Below are 16,057 nucleotides of genomic sequence, written 5' to 3' on the forward strand. Positions count from 1 at the left end.
CGGGCTGGCTTTCTGCGTTGACTCCTGGGAGATGGAGTCCGGGCGGGGCGCCCGGCGCGGCGAGGCTCAACGAGGGAACTACAAGTCCCGGCGGCCAGCGCGCGGCCCGGGACGCCCCGCCCCTGCCCCCGCCCGGCCCGCCCCCTAGCGAAGCTGCGCTGGCTGGAGGGGAGGCTGCGGAGCGAGGGCTGGAGGTGGGTGCGGTGCGCCGGGGTGAGGGGGAGCTCGGGACCCAGCAGATGCATAATGGGGCCCTCGGGGCACCTGTCCTGCCGTGAAATGTCATCTGTCGCAGCCTCGCTGTTCTCATCAGTGAAGTGGGGTAGCCCCGCCCTTGGCCGCGGGGGAGGGGCGCGTTTCGAGGGTGGGGGGGTGGACAGAGCTACCAGAGAGGCGGGGCTGGGGAGGGGTGCGCTGTGGGAGGAGCCTTTGGTGGATGGGAAGAGGGGCGGGGTCTCTAGATGAGAAGGGGCATCTTGTCTGATCCGAAGGGTCGTGAGGAATGGGTGCTGGGTTAGGTGGAAGGGCGCAGGGCGAACCACAGGGATGACAGGCACCTCTCCCAGCTCTGGCAAACCCAGGGCGTGTAGTTGAGCAATGGGCCAGGGCCTATGGATGGACACAGGACCGTTCTTTCCATGTGAATAGAAATAAAGAGCCCATCCTTGGAGCTCAGTGTGTCACACACAAAACTCGTTCTCCTCTTGCATCCTGCAAAGGCCTCACCATATTTGTTTCCAACTGAGGAACACGAGGTGATAAGTAACTTGCCACAAATGCCTTCAAAGACCCCGCCTTTTTCTCTGCAGGCCAGGGAAACAGGGGTTTGGTCCGGGGTAGTGTAGAGAAGCAGTAAATATTCTGATACCCTCCCTACCCTCCCAAAGTTGTGCTTCAGGACCGGTTCCCTCTGCTCCTCTAATTGCCAAGCTCTAAGGCAACCTCCCTATGATGTCTTCAGGCTAGAGGGATTTGAAAGCCCTTTGTTTATCATTACCACTGATGGGATTCATGGGGAGAACACAGGAAGAGAATGCTTGAAAGGAATTGGTTACTGGACTAACCAGGAGAGTTAGCCAAGATGGCAAAGGAAAGTTCTGCCTGAGGATGAAGGGTGGTTGTTGGGAGTCTGCACCATCTTTGACAAAGTATTTCTGTGCAAGCAGGGAGATTGCTTCTGGCTGGGTGGTTTCTTCTTCCAGCCCACTTTACCCCTCTGGCCCATTGGTCACAAATTCCAGGGTCCAGTGTGTGAACTGAGTCTAGAAAATACATTTACTCTCTTGCTAAGCTGGTCCTGTAGAGCAGCCTGTAGGCCTCTTAGAGGTAGGACAGGGCAAGAGGACTAAAGATACAGCTGATGGGACTGCAACCCACAGAACCAGGGAGGCTATATAGCAGGGGGACCCTAGGATGACTGTGGCTTCTAATAAGTTTTGGATTTACTCAATTATTGGGCAAGCCTCAGTGAAACATTTCCCTATGGGGATAAGAATTTATACTGTATCAAGCTGATAATAAATAAAATAAGTAAATAAAAATTTTTAAAAAATACACCTGTTGGGGATGAAGGGGTGAAGGTGAAGTCCACAGGGCTCCGAGCCAAAGTCCTTATCCTGGTGATCCTAACTGGGTTAGGTGGGGAAGCTGCTAGTTGATTGGAAGGCATTACTCATTTGGAAATTTCACTCCCCTACACAATGGAAACCTCTTTTGCTTTTACAGCCCTGCAGTCAGTGAGACCTTGTCTTAGGACTTTGATTCCTAATTGAAAATTAAAGTATTTCAAAATGAAATAAAATAAATCTCCAAGACAGGGAAATAAATATTCCTATTGGAAAATAAATCTGTCAGGGAAAGTGGAAATGGTTCAGACTAAATAAGGTTTAAAAAAAAAAAAAAAAAATGTTGGGTTGGGGATTTAGCTCAGTGGTAGAGCACTTGCCTAGCAAGCACAAGGCCCTGGGTTCGGTCCTCAGCTCAAAAAAAAAAAAAAAAAAGTCTTTCGTGCCCCCTGCCCAGCCTGTTTCTGGGGATAGAGAGGGGTTTCCCAGCCCCAAAAGTGAGAACAGGCACCTATCTTAGGTTAGGTGTGCCAATGAATGAGCATAAAATTCGAGGAGTCACAGAAGAGGAAGCTAGGAATCCCATATGGGAGGCCTGGCAGCTAAATTCCTGGCAAGTTGCAGAGGAAGGAAGTGGCCTGCCATGGCTGGTCTATAAAGCAGAGCTATAAGAGTATCTATTTCCCCAGGCAATGGTGGCTCACACCTTTATTCACAGCATTCAGGAGGCAGAGGCAGGTGGGGCTACACAGAGGTGAGTTCCAGGACAGCTAGGGCTACAGAGAGAAACTCTGTCTTGAAGAAAAAAGACAGCGAGAGAATGTGCCTGCTTCAGCTATGAGATTGGTAGAGATTAGCATGCGGAATAGCCCAGTTGGAACTGCTGAGTCAGCTGTAAGCCTTATTATTACTATTAATGGTTTTCATGACCACCATCATCTTCCCTGGGAATTGGCCACAGGCTATACAGCTAGTATAGGGCAGAGCCTGCAGCAAACACTGACCAAAGTCATATACGTACCCCAGAAAGCCCCACTGGTTCTTTCCACCTATGCTCAACACACCTTGGCTGTAGAAGTAGCTCTGGATATGAACCAGCCGGAGTTTCCTCCCTGCCACCTAACAGCAGCAGATTCTAGGCCCAGGAGGAAGAGGCAGAGACAAGGCCCAGGCAGCCATATCTCAAAGCCTGGATCCCAGCATGGAAGATAGGCAGGCTGTTCCCATGGGACTTCTCCCACAGGTCCATCTAGAAGGACCTCCCACTCAAAAACTTCCCCAACTCTAGACCTGGGGGCCTATCTTAGCCTCCAAATGCCAAGCCTATAATAAATTCCAGGCCCAGCATGTATTCACCTGTTCATGCTTGGCCACATCTGTCTTCACATGGACATGTACACATATCTCCCAGCTACTTTAACTTACAAGCCAGGCTTGGTAGTTTGTCCCTATAGTCCAAGCTACCCAGGAGACTGAGCACGAGCATCACTTGAACCTGCAAGCTCCAGACCAGCTAGGGCAGGGCAGCATCAGGTAAACCTGTCACACAAAAGGAGAGAGACATGGAAAGAGTGAGAGGAGGAGGAGGAGGAGGAGGAGGAGAATGTGACTGTCGTAGCCGGGCATGGGGGCACATGCCTGTGACCCCAGCATTTGGGACACTGAGCAGGAAGATTGCTTTTAGGCCAGCCTGGGTTCTTTTCTAGACCTTGTCTAGAAAAAAAAAAAAGTTTTCCTAAATATATAAATAATCTCCATATCCTAATAGTGGTATTCTCCTACATAATAGTTACCAAATTAGCACTCGATATTAAAATTTTTCCAGATTGGTTTTCGCCGAAAATCTTTAGCTGCATCTCTTTGAGCAAATTATGTAACCTGAAAAGAGCTGTCTTACCTTTTATGTATATTTGATTAGTCTATTAATGATTAGATCCTGGCTATTTTTTTTTCTGGCTTTTTGGTAATGTGTACTTCTGATTCCATCACTCTAGAAGGCAGACATCAGGGGCCTCCATGAAGCATTTGGTTAGTAGTTAATATGACAGCATGATGTCTCCATGATAACAGGGAAAATGTCTGTAACAATTCCCTAGACCAGTGGTTCTCAACTGTGGGTCGAAGGACCCTTTCATGGGGTCACCTAAGACTATTGGAAAACACATATTTACATTACAGTTCATAACAGTAGCAAAATTACAGTTATGAAGTAGCAATGAAAATAATTTTATGGTTGGGGGGGTCACCACAAATGAGGAACTATATTAAAGGGTCATAGTATTAGGATAGTTGAGACCTACTGCTTTAGACGATGTGTTCCTTCCAGGTCACATCCATTGATGATCTTTGCCCAAATTGTAACATTGAAGGTTGCAAAATAGTATTTTTCTAATTCTACCATTCCTTCTATATTAGTTAGTGTTCATTTTGGGTGGAAGAGTAGGTTGAAACAGGGTCTCCTGTAGACCAGGCAGGCCTTGAACTCCTGCTCTTCCTCCTTCTCCCTCCCAAGTACTGGGAAAACAGGCCTGTACCACTGTGATAGTGGTAATTGTCCACTTGACAGAATCTAGAATCACCTGGGAGGTGTGCTTCTGGGCATGCCATATTGTGTTTTAAAAATGGCGCATGGCAGTCACCGCAGATGGGAGCTGCAGAGAGAGAGACACACCATACTGACCACATTCACGTGGAGAGTTTTGTTGGTGGGGGAGGGAGAGAAGGGAGCTGAGGAGAGAAGAGGAAGAAGAGAAAAAGAGACGGGAAAGGAAGAAGAGAGGAAGTGCAGATGTGACCTCATAGGGATAGAGAGAGAAAGGGAATGCCCCCCCCTTTATGAGGGGAAGTCACACATGCACAGAGAGACCCCATAGCAATGAGCACATGACATTGTCAGGATCCTGAGTAGGCCAAGGTATTGCCTGCATATTGGCCAGGCCCCCAAGGGGCAGGTCTGAATGTTAACAATGGGAGATTACCTTGATTATTTTAATTGTGACCAAGGCAATCTAAGGAAGAATTTGAGCTTATCCAGAGGGATGAGTCCATCTTGGCATTAGGAGTAGCTGAGAGCTCACATCTTAAACTGCAAGGAGGAAGAGAGAGCAGACTGAGAATGATACATGGCTCTTAAAGCCTCAGAGCACACCCCCACCCCCCCAACCCCCCAACCCCCCACCCCCGTGACATACTTCCTCCAGCAAGGCCACACCTCCTAAACCTACCCAAACACCACCACCAACTGGAGACCACACATTCAAGCACCTGAGTCTGTTGAACCACCACAAGACCCATCTTTTAGTTTTTTTCAAGATAGGGTCTCACTCTGCAGCCCTGGCTGCCCTGGAACTCACTCTGTAGACCAGGCTGGCCTGGAACTCAGAGATCTGCCTGCCTCTGCCTCCCAAGTGCCACTATATCCAGCCACAAAACCCATCTTAAGCCGGGTGGCGGTGGTGCATGCCTTTAATCCCAGCATTCGGGAGGCAGAGCCAGGCGGATCTCTGTGAGTTCGAGGCCAGCCTGGGCTACCAACTGAGTTCCAGGAAAGGCGCAAAGCTACACAGGGGAACCCTGTCTCGAAAAACCAAAAAAAAAAAATCTTAATGAGGGTGGGTTCCCTTACTGTACAAATGAAGAAGATGATGAGCAGCGACAGGTGTTGGTGGCCCTGTGTTTCTTGACTGTGGATGCAGAGTGACCGCGTGTTGTGCAGCAAGCCCCTACTGCCCTTCACTCCCCACCTGCCGGGCTGCACCTTGAACCATGATCTGGAATAAGCTCCTCCGTTGGTTCTTTGGGTCAGGACATTTTATCACGGCAACAGGAAGAGAAACTAAGCGCCAGGCCCATCCACCCAGCTGCTGTTCCTTCCTTTAGAAAAACATCTTCTTTCTCACTCCCTGGCCTCTCCTCACCCCTTTTTCTCTTTCTGCAGTACTATTATGAACCCATTAAAAATCCAGTGTGCTAAAATCTGTTATTGTTCTGATTTTGATACTCAAATTATCCTAACCTTGTCCTTGAGGCCAGCCCCTGTATTCTTCTGACATGGACTGACTAGTCTTTGTTCTTTGTTAACTGGAACTTTCTCTTAGAAAATCCGGGAACCATCCATTTCTCCAGAAGCCCTTGTTTTTCTTGAAGGAGCTATCTAAAAGGACCCATGCAGGTGTGCTCATAGATCATTTCTAGGCTCTCTGAGTAAATGAAGCAGAGAGGGGAGAGGGATTACTTAGTAGGTTTTATAGTTGTTACAACAGTTGGTCCTCACTGACAGTGCATAAGGTCCCACATCTCTAGCCATTATTATTCTTTAGGACAACCGTAATTTCTTTTGTTTGGGGCTCAGCATCTCAGTGATACAGCACTTGCCCACCACTGACAGGGTCCTGGTTTGATCTCTAGCACCAGTCAGTATCTTCTGTTTTTCCTCTCAGAAGCATCACAAGCCTTGTACAAATTCTGTCTCTGGTCCTTACTGAAATGCTGTGGCTTCTGGTATTGGGCAGGGCACAGGCTCACAGGTCCTCATTTGGAGAGCTGGCCCAGCTTTCCCTCAGTATGTGGTCTTAAGTAGCTGTCTTCCCTATTCAGGGCTTTGCTTTTATAATTCTAGAGCCAGGATGATAATCATACTGCCACTGTGCCACTTTAATGAAATAATCTTCAGAAAAATGCCTCACATGGCTCTGAGCATGTCATAGTTCACTCAGGAAATAGTCATTCTCTGGCCCCTGGCATATGGATCAGAATCAAGTTGAGGTGGTAGATAAGGCAAAGGCCTTCACTCCCAAAGGCTGCAGCATGCACACCCTGCTGACAAAGTAACCTCAACACACAGCCTGCCACTGCTTTGGGCAAGTTGTCTAATCTGAGCCTCAGTTTACCCCTTTGTAAAGTGGAGGTAATGCTTTCCCTTGATGTAGTGTTTTGGATCTTAAAGAGGCCTCTCTGTTTAACACATCTACCCTCCTGGAGCTTGCAAGAACTGAGGATTGCAGGCCACAGCTCTTATGGAAGATCTCAAAGATTTCTATTTCAGGGGTCTTAATTAAAGGTTGCAGATGGTGATTTCAGGCCTTGGACTAAAATTGCCCCTTCCCACAGAGCCAGGTGGGACACCCTGGCCCCACTGCCCTGTCAAGTGGATCACGGAGCTACCATCTCCTGGTTTGGTGCCTGTGGTTTACCCAGAGAGGGAGAGAGGCTGGTTGTTTTGGGGGTGTTTGTTTGTTTGTTTGTTTTTCCTGTGTTTTAAGTGGCCGGGGATACCTTCATGAGAGAACTGTTCATTCACACACAGGGGCTGTGGCTTGGAACTTGTATTTCCTGGTTCAGTTTGCATCCTCATTTACCTTGTGAATCTGGCCTTTAAAGACCTGGGTTTTTGCATGTTTCTTTTTCAGTCCTGGGTTGCTGTGGAGAGGTTTTGATTGTTCAGTGGATCTGCACTGTGCAGGAGCTGTTTGTCATCCTGGGTTTTGTTTCCCTGTCCTCAGGGGTGAGTGGGCAGAGCTCCGAGCTGGTGTGCACAGAGCATGATGATGTGGGCACCTCTTGTTTTCCTTGCACGCTGGGGTCCCGTGACAGAGGAAATGAGCAGAGGTGTAAGATTCAGCATTGGATTCAGACCTCAGCTTCTCCACTGACAGGACCTATGACCTTGAGCATCTCTTGCCCTCTCTGGGCATCCATTTCCCTCATCTACAAACTGGAGAGGGCAACAGGAGGAAAGAAAAATGGGCACTTGATGCCTAGGAGAGCTAAAGTAGACGAACAGGAGAAAGCCCATTTTGGTTAGTGTGTACACATTTGGTAGTCCACAGATATGAGCTCGGAGAATTTGTGGTTAAGTTTATACAGCATCCTGAGCTAGAGGAAGGAAGAGGAGCTTGAGCTTCTGACAGTGGTGGGGAATTGTGGGAGAGTGGGAGAGGAAATGTGTAGTGAATATGGGTTATCTTCTTATACAGATGAAAGTCTCAGGTGACAATGGCCGTCTCCAAGTAGCTCTCTTCCTAATGCCTTTCCTTTGTGATTGCAAGTTCTCTTTCTCCAAGTGCATCTGTCCAGAGCTGCTCCTATGTCTGCACTTTCTCAAAATAACTAAACAATCAATATACCAAAGGGGACGTGGCGAATTCTGGCCTCATGTGGTCGTATCTGAGGGTGGTGTGTCCTGGACCACCTCAAGGTGTACTTGTAAAGGCATGGAGGAAAGCATTTAGCACAACAGACCCATTCTTTCTGCTATATATCATTATTAAAGTAGGATATAGCACAGTAGTTGAGACTGTCTCACATTCCCACAGTCATGGGTTTTATCTCCCACAATACTAAAATAAATATATAATCCAGGCAGTGGTGGCACTTGCCTTTAATCCCAGCACTTGGAAGGGAGGAGGATCTCTGTGAGTTCAAGGCCAGCCTGGTCTACAGAGTGAGTTCCAAGACAACGAGGGCTACACAGAGAAACCCTGTCTTGAATAAACAAATAAAACAAAAAACAAAACAAAACAGAAAATAAATATATGTGTATATATGGATATATATACACACACACACACACACACACACACACACATATATGAATGCTGGGGATGTAGTTCAGTGATAGGATGCATGCCTAACGTGCATGGTATCCAACATTGATCCCCACCACCAAAAATGAAAGCAGTTAATTTAAATGAGTAAAGAGCTACAAGTGTTAAGGGAGAACCAACAGCAGGTGCCAGCCACTGGTGCCAAGCAGGTTGCAGAGCAGTATTTGAACAAGATGCTTCAAGAGGTTTCAGACTTTTTGAGGCTACTAACGCCTTCCATTGCTTATGGCTCTCCTTACCAGTTTTGTCTATCTGTAGTGTTAGGCATGGGAACCAGGGCTGCATGTATGTGGAAGATGCTCCTGAGCTGTACAACTCAGCCCATAAGCAGCACTTTGTGAACCCAGGGCCTCACATGCCAGGCAAGTACTCTACCACTGAGTGACATCCCTACCTCCATCTTAGTCACAGTTCTACTACTGTGAAGAGGAACCATGACCAAGGCAACATTTGTCTGTCTGTCTATCTATCTATGCGTTGGTTTTTCAAGACAGGGTTTTTCTGTGTAGCCCTGGCTGTCATCCTGGAACTCACTCTGTTTTTAAGAATGGCCTGCAAAACTCATGAAGACAGTCTGCTTAGTAGATGCTTAGCTTACTGTAGAAGGAGAATTGAGAAGAGTCCAGAGGAAGAAGTGCATGTGGCCGGCTATGGAGAAAAGGCCGGCAGCTTCGTTCCCTCCAGGCGCCCCGTTCACCTGGAATCTCCTTGGGTTCACCAACTCAGAATCCTGTTGATGGGTGTTTGTGGAGGCCTCAATATGTGAACATGTTGATTAAATCATTTAGCCTTGGTGATTGTCACTCTCCAGTCCCTGCTGGAAGGTGAAGGGTGAAAGTTCAACCCTCTGGTAGCTGGTTTTTCTGGCAACCAGCCGCTATCCTTAAGGGCTGCCCAGCCATCAACTGTTGACATAAACACACTGTGGTTGCAGGGCTTGTTAAGATTAATGGAAGATGCCCCTTTCATGTGTATTTTAGGAGTGGGGGCAAGATCAGTAATACACCAAAAGGAAATAATGAGCATTTCAGAACTCTGGCCTAGACTGAGAGACAGGACCAAGATGCATAGTTCTGACTGTATCAGTCCACCTGGACCTACTGTGTGCTAAAAAGTGACTATGCAGACATGAGTCCTGTCATTCTCAAAGGGCTAGGGGCCTCAGAAAATGATTCCCCAAAGTGTGACATGGCATGCTGAGTGCTTTGAATTAAAACCAAAGCCTTGTGACCCCCTGCCCTCCTGGCTCTCAGCTCTTCTTCCAGGTGCAGGAAGGGGCTTTCTCTGAAGATTCCTTACATGACCAAAGACTGAGAATAGCCTTGAATAGCCCCTAGCTGTTGGCTCCTCAACCTGAAAGATGAACTGAATCACGGAATAGACGATGAAATACCATACCCAGTGCCCAAACAAATTTATCACAGGTTGTCACCCATTCTTCTGGGGATAGCTTTAGACAGCTTTTATTACCCGAGATAATCGTTATTTACCATCTAACATGTTCCCCAACACACAACTTGTGTGGCAAGCCCTCAGCCCCTATTCTTGTCTGTTACTCGGGGTACTATGTAGAGTTCAGTAATGTAGCCCTTCTTTGGGGTCTGTTTGTGGTACTGTGCATTTACATGTTTTTCCTCCTATGAACTGCTCTACTGACAGTTTATTTCACAGATTCAGTTCTCACCTTCAAAGAATGGAGCTTTTTCTTTTATCTACCCTACCATAATTCTGGTCTTAATTTAAAGCACCCAGCATGCCAGTGGCTCACTTTGGGGAATCATTTTATGATCAAGTGCACACACATAACTGAAACAGAAATCTCATAGCAATACATGTAACTGGTCATAGCCCACTAACTGTATTGATTTCATGATTCATTAATATGCAATACCATTCTCTGTTCCGGTTTATAGAGATAATTTATACACAATGAAACACATTCTTCTTAAGTTATAATTATTGAAGTTTTGACCACCATGACATCAAGATATGCAGAATTTCCGTCGCTCCAAAATAATTGCTTGTGCCTCTTCATAGCCTTCTCCCCGGCCTGGCCACCAGCAGATCTCTGCCCCTGGTTCTCCTTCTCAGAATATTATACAAATAGAATCATGCACATTTCTAAGGCCGGCTTCTTTCACTTGTGGTAATTCTTTTCATCTATATTCGTCTACATGGCAAACGTGTGTGTAAGAGTTATATGTAATGTGTATTTCTGAGTCACAGTCCATTATATGACTGTAGCATAATTTGTCTATATTTGGGTAGTTTCTGGATTTGAGCCATCATGAACAAAGCTGCACTAGACATTAATGTACAGGACTCCATGGCACACAGCTTCCTCTCTCCAGGGGTGGAACTACTTGGTCACATGAGAACCGTAGAATCATTCCCGCCTTCTTTTTAGCAGAGTGTTACCCCTCTCCACTGCTGTGTGCTCACCAACATTTGGAATTGCCAATTGTTTTTCATGAGCAGTTTTATTTTCGTAGACTTACCATGGTATTTGTGATTTTAATTCCATACTGCTAATGGGTAGTGATGCAGTCCACATAGTTCATATATACTTGAGGAGGGAGAGGCCTAGTGAACCTAGTCAGTTTCAGGGACTTCCTGGAGTTTTTGAATTATTTACCTTTGGGGCCGGTGGTGATGCATACCTGTAGCAGGAATCTTAGAAGGTCTTATTAATAAAAATCAGATCAAATCTTAGTTATTGGGGTGAATGCTGGAAGATCAGAGAGATTGAACAAGCCACAGCTTCCTCGCCAGATCCTCAGCTGGTCTTGTTTCCTCAGACTGCAAGCTCCTGAGTCCTTATCCAAATGAATCTCAGCTGAACTGCTGCTCGTCAAAGCCTAGAAGCTTAACCAGCCAAATGCTTCTGGTTAAGAAGTTTCTGGTCTTCACGACTTATATTTCTTTCTATTTTGCCATCACTCCCTGGGATTAAAGGCATGAGTCACCATGCTTGGATGTATCCTTGAACACACAGAGATTCAGGTAAATCTCTGCCTCTAGAATGCTACAATTAAAGGCGTGTGCTACCACTGCCTATCCTCTATGTTTGATATTGTGGCCATCCTGTTCTCTGACCCCAGATAAGTTTATTGCGTGCACAATATTTTGGGGAACACAATACCACCACACATACCTTTAATCCCAGCACTCAGGAGGCAGATGCAGGTGGATCCCTATGAGTTTGAGGTCTGCCGGTCTTTAGAGTGAGTTCTAGGACAGCCAGGGCTGCCCAGAGAAACTCCATCTTGAAAAACAAAAACAACAAAAAGCTTCCCTACAGGATAGAATGTTTCACCTCCACTTAGAACAGCATTTCTCAACTTGTGAGTAGCAACTCTTTCACAGGGGTCACCTAAGGCCATCAGAAAACACAGATATTTACATTGCAATTCATAACAGAAACAAAATTACAGTTATGAAGTAGCAAGGGAGATAATTTTATGGCTGGGGATACCAAAGACTTTTCAAAAAATTCCTATGAACACTAGGACACAGGTGTGTGTGTGTGTGTGTGTGTGTGTGTGTGTGTGTGTGTGTGTGTGTGTACACGCACACTTGTCTTCCCTTGTGAGTCTAATGTGTAGCAGTTCTCAGCCATTCATCAGGCATAAATACATTTGACCCTCAATGTCAGCTTGACCTAAAACTAGGAGTTAAGGACTGTGACTACACAGATATGCTGGATAATAACCCTTTCTCATTTTACCCATCTAGAACTTTCCAGGCACCTGGCCTCCTACCATGTCTGACCCCATCACACTGAATGTGGGGGGGAAGCTCTACACAACCTCATTGGCAACTCTGACCAGCTTCCCTGACTCCATGCTGGGCGCCATGTTCAGTGGGAAGATGCCCACCAAGAGGGACAGCCAGGGGAACTGCTTCATTGACCGCGATGGCAAAGTGTTCCGCTACATCCTCAACTTCCTGCGGACGTCCCACCTGGACCTGCCAGAGGACTTCCAGGAGATGGGCCTGCTCCGCAGGGAGGCTGACTTCTACCAGGTCCAGCCCCTGATTGAGGCCCTGCAGGAGAAGGAGGTGGAGCTCTCCAAGGCAGAGAAGAACGCCATGCTCAACATCACACTGAAACAGCGGGTGCAGACAGTCCACTTCACTGTGCGGGAGGCGCCACAGATCTACAGCCTGTCTTCTTCCAGCATGGAGGTGTTCAACGCCAACATCTTCAGCACGTCCTGCCTCTTCCTCAAGCTCCTTGGCTCTAAGCTCTTCTACTGTTCCAATGGCAATCTCTCTTCTATCACTAGCCACTCGCAGGACCCCAACCACCTGACTCTTGACTGGGTGGCTAATGTGGAAGGCCTTCCAGAGGAAGAGTACACCAAGCAGAACCTCAAAAGGCTGTGGGTGGTGCCCGCCAACAAGCAGATCAACAGCTTCCAGGTCTTTGTGGAGGAGGTACTGAAAATCGCTCTGAGTGACGGATTCTGCATCGATTCTTCCCATCCACACGCTCTGGACTTCATGAACAACAAGATCATTCGGTTAATACGGTACAGGTAAAAAAGACCCTAGCCACACTGGGGAAGGAGTCCCCAAGAAGCTCATGTCAGCCAAGGCTTTGAGGAAAGTGTCTCACCGGTGGCCAAGGCAGGGAACTATACTAATCTGTATTAATTGCACAGCAGGACCTGTTTCCGCATGATGAAGTCCACCTTCTGGATTCCACATGTCCTCTAAACAGAACCACCTTTTCTTGCCATTTTGAGCTGGCGATGGGTAGTTTATTATGACAAGTTAAAAGTCAGCTGATACATACAAGAGGGGGCTCTGGCTGGGACAAAGGAGGGGCAGTTTTCTCATGGGTAGTCACCACACCCCTAGTCAGTGCCTCTCACTTACCCATCTCCAGAGAGAGCCCTGGCTGCTGAGGGATAGGGTGGGAACAAGAGGCTTCTTTTAGTTTCCTAGGACATAACATGTACAGCAAACACAACTCCCATCACACTGCTCTTTGTTCTGGAGGATGGGTCCAGGTACCAGGACACCTTTGCCCAAAGGCAACCATGGTTGGGTGGTTTGGAATGCAATATGTTCCCAGAACCCTTTGTCACTCCACTCAGGGAGAAAGTTGAGTTGTTCCGTGGCCTACAGGAGTGAGTGTCGAGGCTTCAGCACGAAAGGGTGACCCTTCTGAGGAAGCTGAATTGAAGGATTCTTGGCTTCAGAAGTTGGTGGTTTTCCCTGCAGAGATGTGATGGTATTGGAGCCAGGATGATGGAAGACACTTCATGACCCGGCCTGTCGCTTGGCTTTCATGATCCTTTTCCCATGAATTGGAAGCATCACCAAAACCAGTCGGTTCAAACCAATATATTATGAAGTCTCAGGGTTGGAAAATAATCCAGTAGTTGTTAGTTCTTCCCCTTCTTCTAGGACACCCCAGGACATTTGGGGATGAGTGCCTGTCCTTGAGTACCTCCGAGGGATCACTTAGGCCACCTTGCATACCCCACCCCCTCCCGGTGACAGAAAGCTCACTATTCTCAGGGCAGCCCTTGCCAAGGTTGAGCCATGCTTGTTGTTAGAAAGTCCTTTCAGTACTGACCCACAGTCTGTCCTGCTGGGTCTGTGTGCTAGGTCTTCCTTCTCACTCAGATGTGTGTCCTTGCTTTGACTAGACACTTTGACGGTATCATTACTCAGAACTCAGATTCCCTTTACAATTTGTCTTTAGCAGCATTAGCTCCTTTCTCTCCTAAGCCAACCCTCTCTCATATGGCTTTGCCTTGTCCATGGCCCCCACTTCATCAGCCTTCCCCATCCACCAGCCATGGTCAGCACGCCTGCTTATGTCTGGCTGGAAGAAGACCGCTGACTGAGGAGATCTAGGGTTTTAGAAAACAGTCTTTGGCAAGGAGTACAGGAGTGCTCTGTACTACCCCAGTGCCCCTGGAGCAGATTTCCAGCCCTAACACTTCTCTTAAGAAAGCAGCCTTCCCCATCATAATGTCTGGTCCTAATGACCTACGGGCCGCCCTGGGATACATTAAGGGCAAGAGACCCCAGACCACTACTCCCCAACAGGCGAGGTACCTTATGGACCTCTCAACTGCACGTTGTGACTCATCCCTGGATTAACTATAGCTTCTTCTAAAGTCCCAGAATCTTCCCCATTGCAGACGAGCTCCAGACACAGCCAGGGAAGCCTGGAACAAGATCTGTGGGTGGACAGAGCAAAGGGCCTCCACAGTTATACCCTGTGAATGAGCAGTTTTCATAGGCATAAGCAAAACGTGGTCCTGAGGCACTTAAGGCCTTTCTCTCCCTACAGCAGGACCCAGAAGTCTCTCTCTGGCTGTCTTGAGCCACCATACCAGTAGCACTCTGGAAAGTTCTTCAGAGAACCAATCAGAACAACAGAAGCTGTGATCATAGCCAAATAAGTCAAGGGGGAAAAAACACCTCAGAAATCAACACTGCTGCCCCACCTTTTTCTCCATAAAACTGCTTTCTCCATCTTTTTGGTGCTTCCTAATTCTATAGTTTGACTTAGAGCAAGTACAGAACCTGTGAAGCCACTAACATACTATGTGACTATAAAAGTCACTTGCCTCACTGAGCCACCTCCATTTCTTCATCTGCGAAATGGGCATATAGTAATACATAACCCTACCTACCTCACAGGACTGTTGTGAGGATCAAACAAAATGATGTACTGAGAATAAATGATAAATGACAATTACTTTGTGTCTGCTTCCAGAGGGGGAATCTCCAGTCTTAAATCAGATGGACCAGGTTTGAATTGGCTCCATTGCGTACTGGTAGATCCTTGACCATGACACTCAGCTTCTGTGATTGTCTCCTCACTGATTATCACCCCTGCCCCAGGCACCTTAAAAGAGTTGATGGGAATTCCTACTGCTCTCTCAGTGGGTTTTTTATGGTGGACCACTGTGTGGGCAGTTAGCTAACAAGTATAGCTAGAGTTTTCCTGGTCCTGCCTGGCCCACGGTCAGGACAAATCTCTCTCACCTGTCAGTCCCACAGCCACTCAGACCCAATCAAGTAAACACACAGAGACTTATATTACTTATAAACTGTATGGCCATGACAGGCTTCTTGCTAACTGTTCTTATATCTTAAATCAACCCATTTCTATTAATCTATAAGTTGCCACGCGGCTTGTGGCTTACCAGTACCTTACATCTCACTTGTCATGGCAGCTCGCTGGCAGTGTCTTTCTGCCTCAGCCTTCTACTTCCCAGAATTCTCTTCTCTGCTTGTCCCACCTATACTTCCTGCCTGGCTACTGGCCAGTCAGTGTTGTATTTATTAACCAATCAGAGCAACACATTTAACATACAGACCATCCCACAGCAAACAGAAATCAGCTCCTAACCCATGCTGGGGGAGTGTGGGAAAGAGGTCAGTTCTTCCCACAAAGAACTTTGTGGGTGGTGGAAAGCGGGTCAGCCGTCATGGAATGCAGGAATGCAGGAGAGGTGTGAGGCCAGGTGGCCCTCCCAATAGCCATTGTGTGGGGACAGGTGGTGTGCTCAGCCGTCTCACCCCTGGTCAGCTTAGCTTTACCACTGCTGAGGCTTCATCCCTGTCTGTTTTCTGCTCTCTGTTCCCACACATGCAGCATGTGGTCAGAAAGGGTGCCAATGGGAACTCCAGAGCACCTTGAGGACCACTGCATGAGGTCTGCCCCCAGCAGGGTCCCTGCATGCTTGAAGACCAGCAATGGCTGCCTCCTTCGGTACCATTCCGTGACCTGACACCCTCAGAACCACCAAATGATCCCTCCATTTTTATTTGTTTGTTTGTTTGTCTATTGGTTTTTTGAGACAGGGTTTCTCTGTGTAGGTTTGTGCCTTTCCTAGAAACTCTGTAGCCCAG

At 47.4% G+C, this 16,057-nt stretch overlaps 1 protein-coding gene across 1 annotated transcript; it reads left to right on the forward strand.

Moving 5' to 3' along the window:
- The first annotated feature begins 144 nt into the window (after window positions 1-144).
- Window positions 145-14,894, forward strand: Kctd21 (potassium channel tetramerization domain containing 21). The gene is made up of 2 exons (XM_036173791.1): window positions 145-194; window positions 11,906-14,894. The coding sequence occupies exon 2, from the start codon at window positions 11,933-11,935 to the stop codon at window positions 12,713-12,715; it is 783 nt and encodes a 260-aa protein (XP_036029684.1). The 5' UTR covers window positions 145-194; window positions 11,906-11,932; the 3' UTR covers window positions 12,716-14,894.
- Window positions 14,895-16,057: the final 1,163 nt, after the last annotated feature.

Source organism: Onychomys torridus, chromosome 1 (genome assembly GCF_903995425.1).
Source record: "Onychomys torridus chromosome 1, mOncTor1.1, whole genome shotgun sequence".
Taxonomy (NCBI): domain Eukaryota; kingdom Metazoa; phylum Chordata; class Mammalia; order Rodentia; family Cricetidae; genus Onychomys; species Onychomys torridus.